Consider the following 17,034-nt stretch of genomic DNA (forward strand, 5'->3'; position numbering starts at 1 on the left):
ACTTTTCCTATTTGCTGGAGCAAATCTTGATATGTCATTTTACCCAATACTATTTTGTGTATGAATCTCGAAAAAGGACATATTCCATAACCAATTTTTATTTTGAATTTTTTAAGTTTGGACATTAGGAATTAATATTAAATTCTTACTTCCCCTCGAGAGTGAGTCAACAGATTGCCTACTGAGGCATGTACAGTACTGAAGAAGATGAAAGACATGAATAGTCATCTCTTGACGTTCATGGGAAAAATCATAAGACACAAATCTTCAAAGGTCATTTAGTAACTTGTTAAAATCTGCCATACTGTATTACATTGTTGTTATAGTCAAAGCTAAAATTCAGCAAAAATTAAAAAACGGAAGGATTTATGATGAATAGTGTTCCCACTAATAGCATATATATTTGCATGATGAGGATAAGAGAAAACTGCGGCAAGGTGAAGTCAGATTACAATACTACTGAATAGTCTTCCTGATGAGTTACTGTTTTATGAATAAACTAACCAAAGAGATCCACATAGCTACTTTGAGATGGGCTGATTGGCATAAGGTAGCTAATTCAGCCTCATAAAAGAAATTTTCATCCTTATTTCTTATAAATTAATAATTTCATGTTTGGTTCTGAGGGAAAGTTCCCAAATGGTTGAAGTTTTGAGTGTTAAATTTGAGAATGCCAAGGTGCCACTTACACTGTATAGTTCAAACCTTCAGGAAATTTACAGAATAGTGAAATTTATTTAAAACATAAATGTGTGTTTATAAGCAAATCATCAAGTAGGTTAAATTCATCATTTTCAGTTTTGGGTGATTCTAAATGCTGTTTCTAGGTGTTATCTCTTGCTTTGCCTAATTTCAGATTGCCTTTTAAACACATTATTTAAAGAACGACTCCTATAATCCATAGTCATTTCTGCTATGAACCTGTGTGGGGATTTGAGAGAGAGAGTGTGTGTGTGTGTATGTGTGTGTGTCTGTGTATCTGTGTATGTGTGTCTGTATCTAGGCTTATATAAATATGAGGGAAAGAGGAACTTTTTGGTGTAAGCTTTAATCAAGGAAAGACTCAAGATGACTAGCTTGATCAAAAAAAAAAAAAAAAAAAAAAAGAAGTATGCACTAAACAGAACAGGAGATTTTGAGTATAGTATGGTGTTTATCCTTTCTGTATGATTCATAAGAACTCTTGTCTGGATCCTCGGAAAGGGGACTTTTAAAGCATTGCTGAGTTAAACTTTGCTTTTTCCCCATCTTTGTATCCATTTGACAAATATGTGAGTTGCTACTCTGCTAGTCACTATTGGATGCCTGAACTGCAGCTGTGAGCAAAGTAGGATCACAAATAGAGAGGAGGGTGTTTTCACCTCCTCCTCCCTCACACTGAGTTCATACTCTTTATACCTGAGAGCATTGTCTAGGCATCAGTAACTAAGGACAGCCTTATGTCTGTTACTAGGTTTAGAGGTCTTGAGGAATCTTAGAGATGGGTCAGGTAACTTGTGTTGAGCAGGCAGGCACTGATTGGTTGACCTAGACCTGCCTTTTCTGGGAGAGCTAAGCCCAGAACCTGGTTCTAAGTTTTGGTTTGCTGCCTTGGGACTTAGCATGAGTGACTTCATCTTGGGCCTAATCTGATTACCGTAGCATATGTAATCATTTAACTTTTATCATATAACACACATAAAAACAGTAATCTAGTATGATATAATGTTTTTCAGTTGCTCAGTTGTGTCCAACTCTGCCACCCTGTTGACTTTTGCACACCAGGCTTCCCTGACCCTCACCATTTCCCAGAGCTTGCTCAAACTCACGTCCATTGAGTCAGTGATGCCATCCAGCCATTTCATCCTGTCGAGATGTTGTAATATGATTAAATATTTCTAGCCAATTTTCTACATTGTTCTTAAGTACATTATTACAAGTGGTGTTTGAGCCAGAAAAAGGAATGTGGTTGGTACATCACATTTGGTCATGTTTCTTAAATGTCTTTAAAGTTAGAATAGTATTCATTCTGTGTGTGTGTGTGTGTGTGTGTGTGTGCGCGTGGGCGCGCGCGTGTGCATGCACACCATTGACATGTTGTTAATTATCTTGTTGAGTAGAGTTAGGTTAAGCAAGTTTTGAGAGCTCCAGTTTGTGGATAATTTTTATTGCCCCACTATTAGTGATGAATTACAAGACTTTGATTTAAACATTTTTTGATCCTCATGTTTTTTTAGGGGAAAGTTAGTCCTGAAGCTGAGAAGTTTAAGAATATCTAAAATACTAAAATAAAATTTCCCATAATGTTTTGTTTTTGATACTCAAGGAATCAAGTCTGTGTGTTTCTCACAGACTTAAGAAGCTACTAAGCAGTCAGTGGGTGGCACTGTTTCTTCTGGTTTAGAAAAAGAAAAATGCAAGTATTTGGGATTTTCATGAACCAACACCTAAAATGCTTTATTGAATAGCTTATTTTTTTATTGTCTAACTGAATATTCCCTACCCCTCTATATTTTCTTGGAGAAATTGTAGAAATGTTTTAATCCTTTCTATTTGTCATCTATTATTTTCTCTTTTCCAGATAAGCCTTCTGTGAGCATATATCAGTTTGTATTTTTTGGAGCAGATAAAAACCTGTGAAAGACTTGTGTTTACAAGATAGTTAATAGTATTCCTTCCCAAATTCTTGTGATTTCTTCCTTCTTTGTTTTTCCACCTTTCACCCTTGGGCTGAGAGCATAGTGTTATATTGCTTCTTCATTCTGATCATCTCTGTTTGTGCAGAGCCCTTTTGTAGGCTAGCTAAAAAGAGTTAGGAATTGGGATTGTAACAGCTGACTAATGCTTAAAGTAGGTGCTTAGCTCCAGAACTGGAACGTGAAACAAAGGAGAAATATTAAAGTTTTTTCATACTACTGTTTCTTTCTTGATTTCTGTCACAAATGCTGTGTGCCTTCACACTGAAAACAGTGAAGCAAAGCAATAGGGGTTGGATGACTCCAGTTCAAGTTGTGGGATGCTGCTTTGCTGAGAAGCCAATTCTAGATTGTAACCAAGTGGTTTTATATCTGCAGTTCTGTTCTGGGGGAGAGTCTAGGGGTGGGATAGGATACCTTACACCTTATCAGAGCCCGGAAGCCATGAGAAACTGTCTAACAGAGGAGATAGGGGGGTCAGCAGGAGATGGTGTTCTAGCAGTTGCTTTTAAGCCTTTCATCCTGTTGTGTTCCAGGAGGATTACAGGATGTTCTGCCCGTACTCATTAGCTGAGGTTTAAGCCGTAGATATGTGCAAAGTTTCAAGGGATATGATGAAGGTGTTTCTCTGTATCTGGAAGCCTAGGCTTTTAAAATTACTGCATTAAAATAATAAAAGTGGAATTTGACTTTATCATAGAAATGTCATATTTACAGTATTGCATTTTTGACTGATTTCTGATGCCTGATCTTATTACAAATAGTTTCATTAGTTGGAATGACATATCTCAAGTAAGAAAAAATCATTCTGAAGTGTGCTAATGATCAGATGCACTTTCACTAAATTTTTATTTAAAGCAAATGACCATGTAGGCTGAGGTGGATTGCTCTTATAGAATTCCTGGAAAAAGCTTGAAAATACCACTGGAGTGTGGTTCTCATTTTGAGTCAGGATTTTAAATACTGGTACGTATTAATATGTTCTTGGCTTTCAATACTCCAAACCAGGTGGGTAGAATTGGCAGAACACAGAAATTTAAATCCTTTATATTTCTTAGTATATTGATTTATCTGGTAAACTCAGTGATAGTCCATAAATCAAGTGTTTTTAAAGCCAAGTGTTAAAACTGTTAATAATAGTGGAAGAAAATAAAAGAGTAAGGATTGGAAATATCAAACTGCAGTGCAGGCATTAGGCTAAGTAACATTTCAAGAAGCTAATAATATTTGGGGGGGGGGTGGCGTGCGTGTGTGTTTGTGTTTATAGTGGCAGCAAATGTAAACTACTTACTTCTGGGCATTGTGACTAAAAAATTAGATGTGTGCGTTGTGACTAAAAAAGTTGGACGTGTTGCCATAAGTGATTCTTGACTATTTTGAATTTCACTGAAAATGTATTACTATGTAGGTCTAATGATTAGTGAAATCTGTAATAATATTGTGAACAAATTTGTTGATATCTTTGCAGTTAGCTTCTGGAATTTATAGTTTTGCCTGCTCTCTGTGGAATCACCACACAGACACATTCCTTCAACAAGTTTCTTCTGGCAATGAAGCTGCAGTTCTAAGTTCACTTGAACGAACTCTACTATCCTTGAAAGGTACTATTAAGCTTGACATGTTTATTTTTGAAACAGCATACCTCAGAATAGTGGCCAAACAGTTCCTCTCTATGGATTTTCTGTTTCCAGTTGCACTAGTAGAAGAATAAAGGGTTAATATTTCTCTCAGAGACAAGGGCTCTTGTGTTTTTCTTTTGTAAGAGTAGCTCTTCTACTTTGTCAAATCCATGAGAGTACACATAGTTCAAATGGTTAGTTTTAAGTTCCATTCACATTACTGGCCATGGTTCTGAATACCTACCTTTCAAACACTTGCACTTCTTTTTTGCTTCATTTCTCATTCTGGGCTACTGCCATTCATGCCAGCTTTCCTAAACTTCTGTCCTCAAGGCTTAGTTGAGCTCTGTCTCCCAGCTTTCTTCCCTGAGAACTCATCTTTCTTGTTTGTGCTTAGATTTTAGAAGCTGCTTGTTGGGTTGCTATTTTGGCCTGTGTTTTCTGATGCTTTGCTTATGGGCATCCCCCTCGCATAAATCTCTTTCACCTCCCTGAGCTGAGCTTATCTTGATGCATGTATTCATTCTAAGGTTTCTTTCCTTTCTAACATTCACCATCATTTCATTCTTTGTCTTCCTTCTGTTCTGGTTGCTTGAGGCTCTTTTGTGTTTCTTAGTTTAAACTCAAGTGACTTTATTTTTCTTACTACAGCTCATTTTGCATTCTCTGTTTTATTTGTAAGCTCTTTTATCATACTCACCCTAGTACCTTACAGTGGCATTACTTTAGTGCCTCACTTGTATTAAGCAGACAGTGGATGCACAAACCCCAAACTGTCAACACATTTTGATGAACCTTGTGGACAAACGTGAATCATTTTAAAGGACTGTTGATATGTAAAATCCAATCTGTTGTACAGGTGGTTTTACAAGTGAATGAGATGGTTTTGTCAAAATCAGGGGGGAAACAATTAAAAGGCCTTAGAAATGTTAACTCACACAAGTGAAAGTCGGTCAGTTGTGTCCATGGGATTCTCCAGGCCAGAATACTGGGGTGGGTAGCCTTTCCCTTCTCCAGGGGATCTTCCCAACACGGGGATTGACCCCAAGTCTCCCGCACTGCAGGCGGATTCTTTACCAGCTGAGCCACAAGAGAACTCCAAAGATAAACAAAGTGGTATATAAGTAGTGTGTTTAATGATTAAGGAATTTTTCATGAATCCTTTTGATTGTAGAGTTTTCTTGTCTGACTTCAAAATCTAGCTCCTGACACAAATGTTGCCATACTAATCTATATTAGCATGCCCTAAGCTTTTCAGCACCTCAGCATCTCAAGGTTTTAGGTACTCATTTGCATTTCTAAGGCATCCTGACCTGGGGAAATCTCATAGCACTTTACTTTAAAATACTCGTCTGTCCAGGTATAAATGTCTATCCTTTCATGACTTAAATGTACTTAGGACTAGAGCTTTTGTCACATGTCATCTTTGCCTTTATACCTGTGCATGTTTAGTATCTTTTAGATATGACTGTGTTCATTATTTCATTCACCATATTTATAGGTAGGTGCTTGGCACCGAGGAGACAGACATCATAAAATGATGGTGCAAATACATGTAAAATGACATCTGTGATAGGGCTTTACAATGTTATGATGATTGATAATATGGTCAGAAAAGACTTCCCTGAGAAAGTAATATTTGAACCAAAATCATAAAGGATAAACGGAAGTTGACTGGATGATAAAAGGAGAAAGAAAAGACTGTCCCAGATAGTGTAGTCCGAGGTCCTGTGATGGAAAAGATCTTGTCCAGAATAAGGGATTCTACTTAAACCCTGTTCTCTCCTGTTATGATACAGTAACTTGAGTTGTATGCAACTGATAGTATGAAACCAAAGGTATATAGACATTTACATTATAAATTTAATTTTAATACACTGCTTTCATTATTGTTTTTTTAATTAAAATATAGATTTATAATGTATTAGTTTCTGGTGTACAGCAGAGTGACTCAGTTATATATGTGTATTATTTTTATATATTTTCCATTACGATTTATTATATTGAATATAGTTCCCTGTTTTATACAGTAGAACCTTATTGTTTATCTGATTTATATATAGTAGCAATCCAAAACGCCTAATTTATCCTCCCTCCAAGTCCTTTTCCCTTGGTAACTATAAGTGTGTTTTCTGTATCTGTGAATCGTTTCTGTTTTGTAAATAAGTTCATTTGTGTCATATTTTAGATTCCACATACAAAGTGGTATCACATGTATTTGTCTTTCTCTTTCTGACTTCACTTAGTTTGATAGACTCTAGGTCCGTCCATGTTGCTGCCAATGGCATTGTTTCATTCTTTTTATGGTTGAGTAGTATTCCATTGTATGTATGTATATGTGTGGGTGCATTGTATGTATGTATATATATATGTATGTACACACACACACACACACACACACACACACACAGACACAGACACACACACGTCTTTCTCCATTTTCCTATCGGTGGACATAAGTGGATGTAACCCTAACTATAATCTATCCTGAAGGTTGATTCCGTGCTTTGGCTATTGTAAACAGTGCTGCTATGAACACTGTGGCACATGTATCTTTTTGAGTTAAGAGTTTCCTTTAGCTATATGCCCAGGAATGGGATTGCTGGATCATGTGGCAACTCTCGTTTTTTTAAGGAACCTCCATATTGTTCTCCATAGTGACTGTACCAGTTTATATTACCACTAACAGGGTGTGAGGGTTCCCTCTTCTCCACACCTTCTCTAGCGTTTATTATGTGTAGGCTTTTTAATTATGGCCATTTCTGACTGCTGTGGTACCTTATTGTAATTATGATTTTCATTTCTCTAATAATTAATGATGTTGAACATCATGTGCCTATTGGCCATCTGTTTATTTAGGTCTTCTGCCCATTTTTTGATTGGGTTGTTTGTTTTTGTTTTTGAGTTATATATGAGTTAAAAGAGTTGTTTGTATATTTTGGAAATTAAGCCCTAATTAGTTGCACCATTTGCGAACATTTTCTCCTTGTCTGTAGGTTGCCTTTTCATCTTGTTTATGGTTTTCTTTGCTGTGCAAAAGCTTGTAAGTTTGATTAGGTCCCATTAATTGATTTTTGCTTTTATTTCTATGGCCTTGGGAGACTGACCTAAGAAAACATTAGTATGGTTTATGTCCAAGAATATTTTGCCTGTGTTCTCTTCTGGGAGTTTTATGGTGTTATATGTTTAAGTCTCTAAGCTGTTTTGAGTTTATTTTTGTGTATGGTATAAGAGAGTATTCTAGCTTCATTGATTTATGTGCAGCTGTCCAGCTTTCCCAACACCACTTGTTAAAGAGACTGTCCTTTCTCCAGTGTATATTCTTGCCTTCTTTGAAGATTAATTGACTGTAGGTGTGTGGGTTACACTGCCTTTACACTTCACCTCATGAACACTAACTCTTGAGTTATATAGAAAGCAATGTGATTTATAAAGTTGTTTTCTTAAAGTGAAGTGACTTTAAATTTGATAGTATAAAGTGATAGTCTGATGCTGCTATCATGCTGGTTATTACTAAATTCTGCTAGGTGTTTTGCATGTGTTGTACTATTGAATCCTTTGTTAACCCTATGAAATAGGATTTATAACAACCTTAAATTTTTTTTATAGTTGATTTACAGTATTTGTTTCAGCTATTCAACATAGTGATTCAAATTTTTTATAGTTTATATTCCATTTGAGGATGTTATGCAATATGGGCTATATTTCCTATTCTATATAATATATTCTTGTAACTTATTTCATATATGATAGTTTGTTCCTCTTAATCCTCTAGCCCTATTGTCCCTACCCCCTTTTCTTTCCCCACTGGCAATCACTAGTTTGTATTTCTGAGTTTCTTTTTTGTTGTATTCCCTGATTTGTTTTATTTTTCATATTGTACGTATTAAGTGATAATATACAGTATTTGTCTTTTTCTGTCTGACTTATTTCACTAAGCATAATACCTTCCAGGTCTATCCATATTGTTGCAAATGGCTAAATGTCATTATTCTTCATGTCTGAATAGTATTCCATATGTATCACGTCTTCTTGATTATCTGTGTAACCACATTTTATAAACGAAGAGTGTAAAATATAATGAGGTATGCCCCAAATAATATAGTTTTAGACTCGAGCTAGGATTTCTAAGTCTAGATCTGACTTCAAATTTGTTATTCTGCTTATCTTCGCATGTATATCAGTTTACTCATAAAATGTGATGCTTGTAATTGAGCACTGTAGTATATTCCAGATTTGGAATAGAGTTTAATCTTTATATCCCTTTTGGGAATACTGTATTTTCATTAATGTACTTTAAAACTGAATGAAGCTTTTTCATCATTGTTGAGTCATACTTTATGGAATAGAAGTAACCTTCTCAACTTCAACCTATAGGTATTATTGCAAGTGAGAAGTACTAATAATTATGTAAATTGAACTAAAATTTGCAATATGGCTTTAGAAACATGAGTACTTACAAGTGAGAAGAACACTGCTTTAGAGACACAATAACTTGGCTTTAGTTCCATCTTTCCCACTTGGGAACAAGCCAGTGACCAGGAGTTACCTTTCTTTATCCAAGCTTGATGAGGCTTTGTGATTCTGAGTCTTTTATTATTATGATTTTAATAGGGAAAAATATGAAAAAATAAGGTATGAGTAAAGCTTGATTTTACTTTTCAGTGCTGCGTAAGTTAACTGTTAATGGATTTGTGGAACCTCATAAGAATATGGAGGTGATGGTAAGTAAAAGAAGTCATTTATTTTTTTTGTAACTTTGGAAAAGTGCCTGGTATTTCCTGTATGTTATAAAGCTTATTCTTTTTACTTGGCATTCATTTAAAAGTTTTTTTATTAAGTGACCACTTAATTTCTTCTTCTTTTTATTTTTTTTTACCATTCTGTATATGTTATACTATACTTTTAGACTTGTGGTCTATTTTCAGACATACAGAAAATACATCAAAGCAACTATTATGTGAAAGGGAGGAACTAGAACTAGGATGGTTCTCAAGATGCCATGGTACATTGAGAGTGTTTATTTGAATTTGAAATCAAGTGAACTCTTAGGAATTTGAATGCTATGATAACATTACTAGGGTCAGTGTAGATTGATTTATATTCTTGGTATTTTCCTTTGTCTATTTTTATATACTTAAAATGAGTTATTTTTCTCTTGAATCATAACATTTATGTTTGTTCTTTGTAATCAATTATAAAAATATATATACGAGAGGAAAACTCCATTGATAAGCCCAAAAAATTTTGCAGTATACTCATTTCATATCATGGCATCTACTTTTTCTATATGCAAAAGTGTATAGCTGCATATATTTTATTCCTGAGCAAAATGGAATTGTATCATACTTGTTCAAATCTATTTTAGCTTTCACAGTGAGTTTAGGTCAGCTAGAATGTTACCCTGTGAATTGCCTTCGGGGCGGCACAGGAAGCTTGGAAAAAGTATATTTAATTGGTTCTTTGGGTTTGTCCTACTACATTTACATTTGATCAGAGTCACACTTTTATTTTTTTGAACTTTAGTTTGTGTTTCTGTAAGATTTTGCTTGAAATAATGGTTCTATAGTTAAAAGAATTAAAATCTGCTAATATACATCATTATAATGTGAATACAGTTTTTTTCTATAAAATATTACATGTTTTTTTAAAGTTAAAAAACTCAGAAGAGGAGGTAGAAAATAATAAATCATTTAAAAACTTACTATGCTAACAGTTCTAAGTTTCCTTTATAATATCGTAAACATATTATTTCAGATATACTTTCTGTCTTCCTCAGTTTTATATGAATGAGATCTACATGTTGTTTCCTTCCTTGCTTTTTCTTAAACTTAGTGCATTGTGGATATTTTCTGCATGTCAATAATATTGTTATATATCATGTTTTTAATGATTTTATGCTAAATACAATTACTGTTGGTATGCAATTTTTAAAAAAAAAAAATAAAATTAATCATAGAGTTTCTGTAATTTACTTGCCCAGTGATCTCTTGATGACATGTAGTTTGTTTCGTTTTTGATTGTTGAGAAATGATAATAAAACGAACATTTGGGTGCATATGTCACTGTGTACTTTTCTAGTGATCTCTAGGATAAATTCCGAGAAGTGGAAATGTTAGCTTAAAGTATATCCACATTTATGATGCTGATGTATATTACCAAATTACCTGAAGATACGTGAAAACCAACCCCGGTTTTCAATACTGATAGATCTAAATATTTTGGTTGACCAGAAAGTTCGTTCCTGTTTTTCTATAACAGCTTTTGGCCAACCCAATATTTACGTTTATTGCCATGCTATCAAAAACCATTTTCTAGAAACCAGTTTGACAGCTTCCTCAGTGCCCTCATGAGAAATGTATTTGATGAATGCAGAGACTTTTGTTCATTCTTCACTCCAGAGCTTGGGATAATATCTGCTGTATAAAAATGCTCAGTAGTTATTTAAGTGAATGACTGTGTGATACGGTAGAAGTATATCAGAAGACTCAGTAATTATATATAATATTCTGAGTATCATAAAAGTAAAACATTGAATATGTTTATCAGTTTTTTCTCAGTGTAAATAAACTGATATGAATCACATTTCTATAAATTAGAATAATAGTTGTCAATGGATACTCTCCATATTTTGTGAGCCTTTGGCTTTTCCTTGAGTCTTTCTTTTGTCTCAGAAGCTCTATGTCAGCTCCTGTTCAGTTATACCTACTGTATTGTGGTATTATTGATTAGTTGTAATAAGTAAGAATAGAATTTTAACAAATTATGGACAACATTTCAAATAGCATAAAAATCTTAAAGATGGAGTGTAAATGATACTTAAGAAGTACTATATACTAGTGGTGAGATTTGGGTTTCTGGAGGCAGGCAGATTTGGCTTTGAATCTTGGCTTGGTCTTTTCATGATAACATGGCCTCAGAATATCTTCCTTGGTACTGAGTTTCCTTTTTTTGCAATATGATGATGAAATAACAGTACATATCCCATTGGATGTTTTGAGGATTATGAGAGAGAATGATTTTTGAAATGAGTTCAGCAACTAATTAAACTATTCTGTAAATTGCCATTTGATGATTATTGTAAGAGGTTCTTATTATTATATAACATTAGTCAAGTTACTTGGTTTATTTTGATTAGTCAGTTGTCCCAATTTGATAAATTCCTGATCCTCTTGATGAACTTACTAAAATTGATGTCCTTCATAAGTTTCTGCTCTCTTTAGAGAACCCTGACTGATGCACTAATTTTGTTTAAAAGAAAATAGAATAAAATTCCTTCTGTCTTGTAGCTACTGTATGGGACCATTGCATTGAGCTTCTGTATAAATTTAACATGTGTATGGGATCTTGGTGATTTTATTTTTCCTATATTGAAAATTCTGCTATTTCATCATCCTAGAAATTACTTTATTGTTAATTATCATTGCATATAATTTATTCTCAACTGTGTTTTAAAAAGATTGAAGTAGTATGAAAATGAGAGAATGACGAGATAGCCAGAGGATGAAGCAGTAGTGAAACTGGTTGTTGTCCTGAGGTTTTCTTACTCTGTTATTTACTGTGTTGCGTCATCTTTCGGGAAGGTATAAAGGAAGACCACAAACACTGTCTCTTTGCTATTAGCTTTCGTTTAACATAGCTGATAATTCAGTTTTTCATTTTCTGCTCAAAATGACTGAGAGATGAAAATTGACAGAGGAAAATGTTTCATGAATTTTACATGAATCCGAAGATGAATACTGTTTAAGAGGCTGGTAGCAGCCCCCAAACCCGAATGGTGATAGTGAAACAGTCTAAGTGGAGTTTTAGCCTCTTTGTCTTCAGGTGATGACATCCTAGGTGAATTGGTTCAAACTCAAGAATTGATGAGTGAGCAATATATCTCTGTATTTCAAAGAAGAAATAACAACATTCTGTTCTAGTCAGTCATTCATCAGGAAAGTGTATAGTATTTTGTGACAAAAACCTGGACCGTCTCATTTGCTAAAAGGACATGTGACATCTTTTATGATGTTTATACACCAAAATTTATTGATACGAAAAGTCTATGATATTTAAATTCTTAAAAATTTTAATAAAGTTTTTTTTTCAGTACCCCTTTATATTTATTTCTGCAAAGTTTTCATAGCATGTCTTAAAAAATATAGTAAAAAGTGTTTTGGACCCATATGGTAAATGGTGATTCTTGCCTTCTCTGGTCTCTGAAGGCTCATGTAATTTAATACTTGAGATTGAAAACCTCAGCCACAAATAGTTGATGCCATTTATTCATATTAGGAATACTTATTATTGCTAAATACCATTCCTGGATTCTGGGATAGAGCAAAGCAAACAGGCAAAGTTCTTGAATCTTAAGGATCTGACATTTTAGGTGGAGGAGACTAATTATGTCAGGAGGTTATAAGGCCTATGGGAAAAAATAAAACACTAAGAGGAATAGAGGATATTTAGTGAAATAGAATACTTAATAAATGATTTTTTATTTATTGCAAAGTGATTTATTTTATTGAAGTGAGACACTGAGGAGATGAAATACTATTATTTTCTTGTGGAAGATTGGAGGCATTATTATAGTAATAGAATGATTTTTACTTTATCTAATTTTAACTTTTTTATATGATATGATAGGTATATTTTAGTTTTCCTGAGAAAGTATATGGTAAATTCTTACAACAGATTAAATTGAAGCCCTTCAAAAATGTTTTTCTTTTCTAGGGTTTTTTACATGGAATATTTGAACGTTTAAAACAATTTTTGGAATGCAGTAAGTACTTCCATGATAGTAGTTTTTACTATAGAATCCTTATTCATTAGTAGCTTCTGTTTGGCACATGCAAATCTCAGGGAGCTGAAATCTTATATTTTGATAATTAATTATCTAAAATTAAATTGGAAACTCAGCTTTGTCTTCATATACCTGTCTTGTCCTAAGTATTGAAGAAGCCTTTTTCTAAAAAAATATATTTGTATCAATTCCGTCTTCTCTATTTCTGCTGTTACTACTCTGTTCTCTGCAGACACCCACAACAGTAGTATGTTTAGCAAATAATCACTGAGTGTAGGCCCTATAGCAAATGCTGTTTAGACATTTTGTTGATTCTGTTTCTTTTAGTATATTAAGTTTATCTGTTTGATATAAATATCCTTAAATGGTACTTTCACTGTGTAAATCCCTGGTCTGCTAACCATTACTGACCTACCTGTAGAACCCTTTCTAGAATCTACTACCCCATATGGAAGAATTTACTATTTACATTTGTGTTGTATTATGCTGTTGATCTGTTATCCTTTTATCTTCCCTATGATTATAAGCACCTTTTCTCAGAATGCACACACACCACACAGGATACACACATATATGTACATTCTTGCACACACATACATATAACATGTATGTGTGTGTTTTTTATGTGCGAGTGTCTTTGGAGACTTAGTACCCTGAGAATATACCTTAGTATACTCACTTTTAGGGAGTTGCTGATTGTTGTGTCAGTCACTTTCAGTTTAGTAGAATCATTGTTGAGTGCCAGATACTATAAAAGCTCATATGGTTTTTTTGTTTTTTTTTTCCCTTAAAACTAGTCATTTTTCTCTGGTTTTCCCCATGGGGGACTAAAACGAAAGAATAGAAGTCTGTCCAGGAGAGAAGAATGACATAACTGATGAGACAGAGTATGAGGTGTATGATTAGGGAGCAGGATAGTTAATGAGCTGATGGACATTATTCTGAATATACAAAAATTCTTTATACCAAGGAAATGATCAGAAGAAAATTGTTAGAAGATATAGGAAAAATAAGTATGTTAATCTTTGAACTCTTTGTTTTTATTTATGTTATTTGAAAAGTATTTTAACTGTGATAACATGATGTTACAGGTAAAATTGCTACATTTTTACTATGAAATGGGCTCAGTTAGTGTTTTAGGATTAATTTTATGAAATATGGCACTGAGCATTTCTGTGTCAACTGTAAGCCTAAGTATTGCTTTCTAAAACCTTAATTTTTTAATGGTTTACTTATTTATTTATTTAGAGTAGGGGTGCACACTCATGAATTCATAATGTGAAATGTGTAAAAACATATCTGATGGTATTTTTGTAAAAAGTTTTGTCATTGTCTTGGTTGTAAATTTATAGAATGTTATAAACTTGTACTAATATGTGAAATGTATTTTTAATAGGTAGAAGTATAGGTACAGATAATGTATGTAGAGATAGACTGGAAAAGACCATCATTCTTTTTACTAAAGTGGTAAGTTTTTTTTTTTAATCTTAATATGTTTTTTCTCAAATGAAATATAGATACTCGAATTTAGTAAAGAAAGTGATGTTTTTTAAGCATACATTTTAGATTTAGTGTTAAAATAATTTATTTTCTTAATGTGTACAGGAAAGCTAAAAAAGCCCTTTGTATCTTAAAGCCTTTAGAATGCATATAATAATTAAATTTATATATACCATATATCATAATATATAAGTCACCTGGATGTAAAAAAATCAGTCCTAATAAAAGAGAAGTTGATTCCTCTAAGTCTCATTATTCTCAAACCCACTGGAAAAAGCAGAGATAAAAAAGATAGTGTAGCACAGCATAAAGTAGGTAACATGTTACAATAGATAATACCAAAAAAGCAATATGTTCATAATGACAGTTTATCATTATTAATATGACATATCTTTTGAATAGAATCATATGCGTGCACTGTCTGAGGCAATATGTATATATTTCAGATAAAATTATTTTATAAAAAATTAATGGATATAGACAGCCAAATCCACAACACGGAAAACTCTGCAGGAAATGATCTGTTACCTCAACAAATAAGTAACAAGGAAAAAAAAAAGAGAACGGACACTATTGAATCCCTTTTCAAAAAAACCAACTATAAAAAAATTTGTGAGAGAACTTTCCTGGTGGTTCAGTGGTTAAGAATCCCTTCCAATGCAGAGGATGGGGGTTCAGTCCTTGGTTGGAGAACTAAGATCCCATATGTCACATGGCATGGCCAAATAAAAAAGTAATAATTAATGAAATTCATGTTTATGATCTCATGACTTTATTAAAGCTTTTGAAATTGGAACATTTTACATGTGTCTCCAACTAGAATGTGTTAACCTATTCCTTTGTTTCTATACGCCTTCTCCCATATTTCTTAGAAATTTCTAGTTAGATAAGAAACTTGATCACATTCAGGCTTTTCTTCTTATTTTTTTTAATGATGGGGGGAATAGAGTAGGAATGACAAGACTATTTTACAGATGATGCTGTATTTCCTATTGCATCACATCAGGAGATGCACAACGTCTGATTGCTTAAAATTGTTCATTGAGTTTATTGAGTTATTAAATTATTCAACAGCCTTTCCCTTGATTCTAGCAGCCATTGATGATCATAGCTTAGATCTTTTATTTGAATAGGGGTTGCAAAATAATGGCATTCTAATTCTATTAATTACTCCTTTTACATTTATTAGTTGGAATTCTTCTATATAGAAGAAATCTCTCTCATCAACTATTTGATACATTGAGATGCAGTTAATGCAGGATACATTTTTGATTATTTGCCTTTATTATTTTTTAGAGGCCTTTCTTGTACTTTTGGTATCACATTTGCTGATTGATATCAAATTAAGTATGAAGTAAGTTTATTTTGAATCTTGAACTAGAAATAATAGAAAGTTCAGGCGATGAGATACAATCTGATTTATTTCACATTGTATGATATACCCCAGGAAGTATATTACATGTGAAACTGGACTTCCCACCAAGATTCCAAACTTGCTAAGTGTTTATTACCAGTTATTAGATGTACCTATGAATGATTATATTCCTATGTGAATTTGAAGAAAATATATTAAAATTTTTTTTCTTTATAGCTTTTGGACTTCTTGGATCAGCATCCCTTTTCATTTACTCCTCTAATTCAGAGATCACTGGAATTTTCTGTAAGCTATGTGTTTACGGAAGTTGGTGAAGGTGTTACATTTGAACGATTCATTGTCCAGTGCATGAATCTTATTAAGATGATTGTCAAAAATTATGCTTATAAGCCATCCAAAAATTTTGAAGGTAATGCTTTACTGGTAGTTTTATTTTTTTCATTTCCTTATTTTAATCTTAGTGTGAAGTAATTGCTATTTTTATGTAAGTTTTTTGAAGTTCATTTAAATCTGAGAAATGAACTATTGCTGGGACATGAAATAGAGATAAGGATTAGAACTTCTGGTATATAAATGCCAGCTTTTAAAAATCATACAGTGCATTTAGTAAACTACTGTCTTTTGTAACACAGTAGAGCATCAGTTGAAGCCTAGGGTCTTTTAAGAATTAAGTACTTCAGTAACCGCTATAGTTTGTTTGTAGACTGTATTTATTTGTACAATTACGTTTTCTTTTGACCTTAGATAAAATGATTCTAGGCAGGTTAAAGTTGCTTCTAGAATAGGTTAAACTGTTATATTGCAGTTGACCCTTGAACAACCCAGGGGTTAATGAGTATAACTTATAGCTGGCCATCCGTATTCACTGTTCGTATGCATCTGGGGAATTCAGCCAACCCCAGACGGTGTATACTGTAGTTTAGTATTTACTGTTGAAAAATATCTGAGTGTAAATGGACTCACAAAGTTCAGGGGTCAACTCTGTTTGGAATTCATTCATGTGTGTGTTTATCACAATGAATGAGAATGCCTTGTAGAAGAGAGAGAGAGAAAGACATATAGGTAAGTCACTTCAATATG

At 33.4% G+C, this 17,034-nt stretch overlaps 1 protein-coding gene across 1 annotated transcript in view; it reads left to right on the forward strand.

Annotated features, from left to right (window-relative positions):
- Positions 1 to 17,034, forward strand: part of IPO11 (importin 11) — a 188,390-nt gene that overhangs the window by 40,148 nt on the left and 131,208 nt on the right. The window contains exons 6-10 of the mRNA XM_065905431.1: positions 4,144 to 4,276; positions 8,960 to 9,018; positions 13,010 to 13,058; positions 14,476 to 14,546; positions 16,171 to 16,363. Coding sequence (XP_065761503.1) covers positions 4,144 to 4,276; positions 8,960 to 9,018; positions 13,010 to 13,058; positions 14,476 to 14,546; positions 16,171 to 16,363 — 505 coding nt within the window. The remainder of the gene's footprint in view (positions 1 to 4,143; positions 4,277 to 8,959; positions 9,019 to 13,009; positions 13,059 to 14,475; positions 14,547 to 16,170; positions 16,364 to 17,034) is intronic.

The sequence above is a fragment of the Muntiacus reevesi genome, chromosome 14, assembly GCF_963930625.1.
Source record: "Muntiacus reevesi chromosome 14, mMunRee1.1, whole genome shotgun sequence".
In the NCBI taxonomy this organism is placed as follows: domain Eukaryota; kingdom Metazoa; phylum Chordata; class Mammalia; order Artiodactyla; family Cervidae; genus Muntiacus; species Muntiacus reevesi.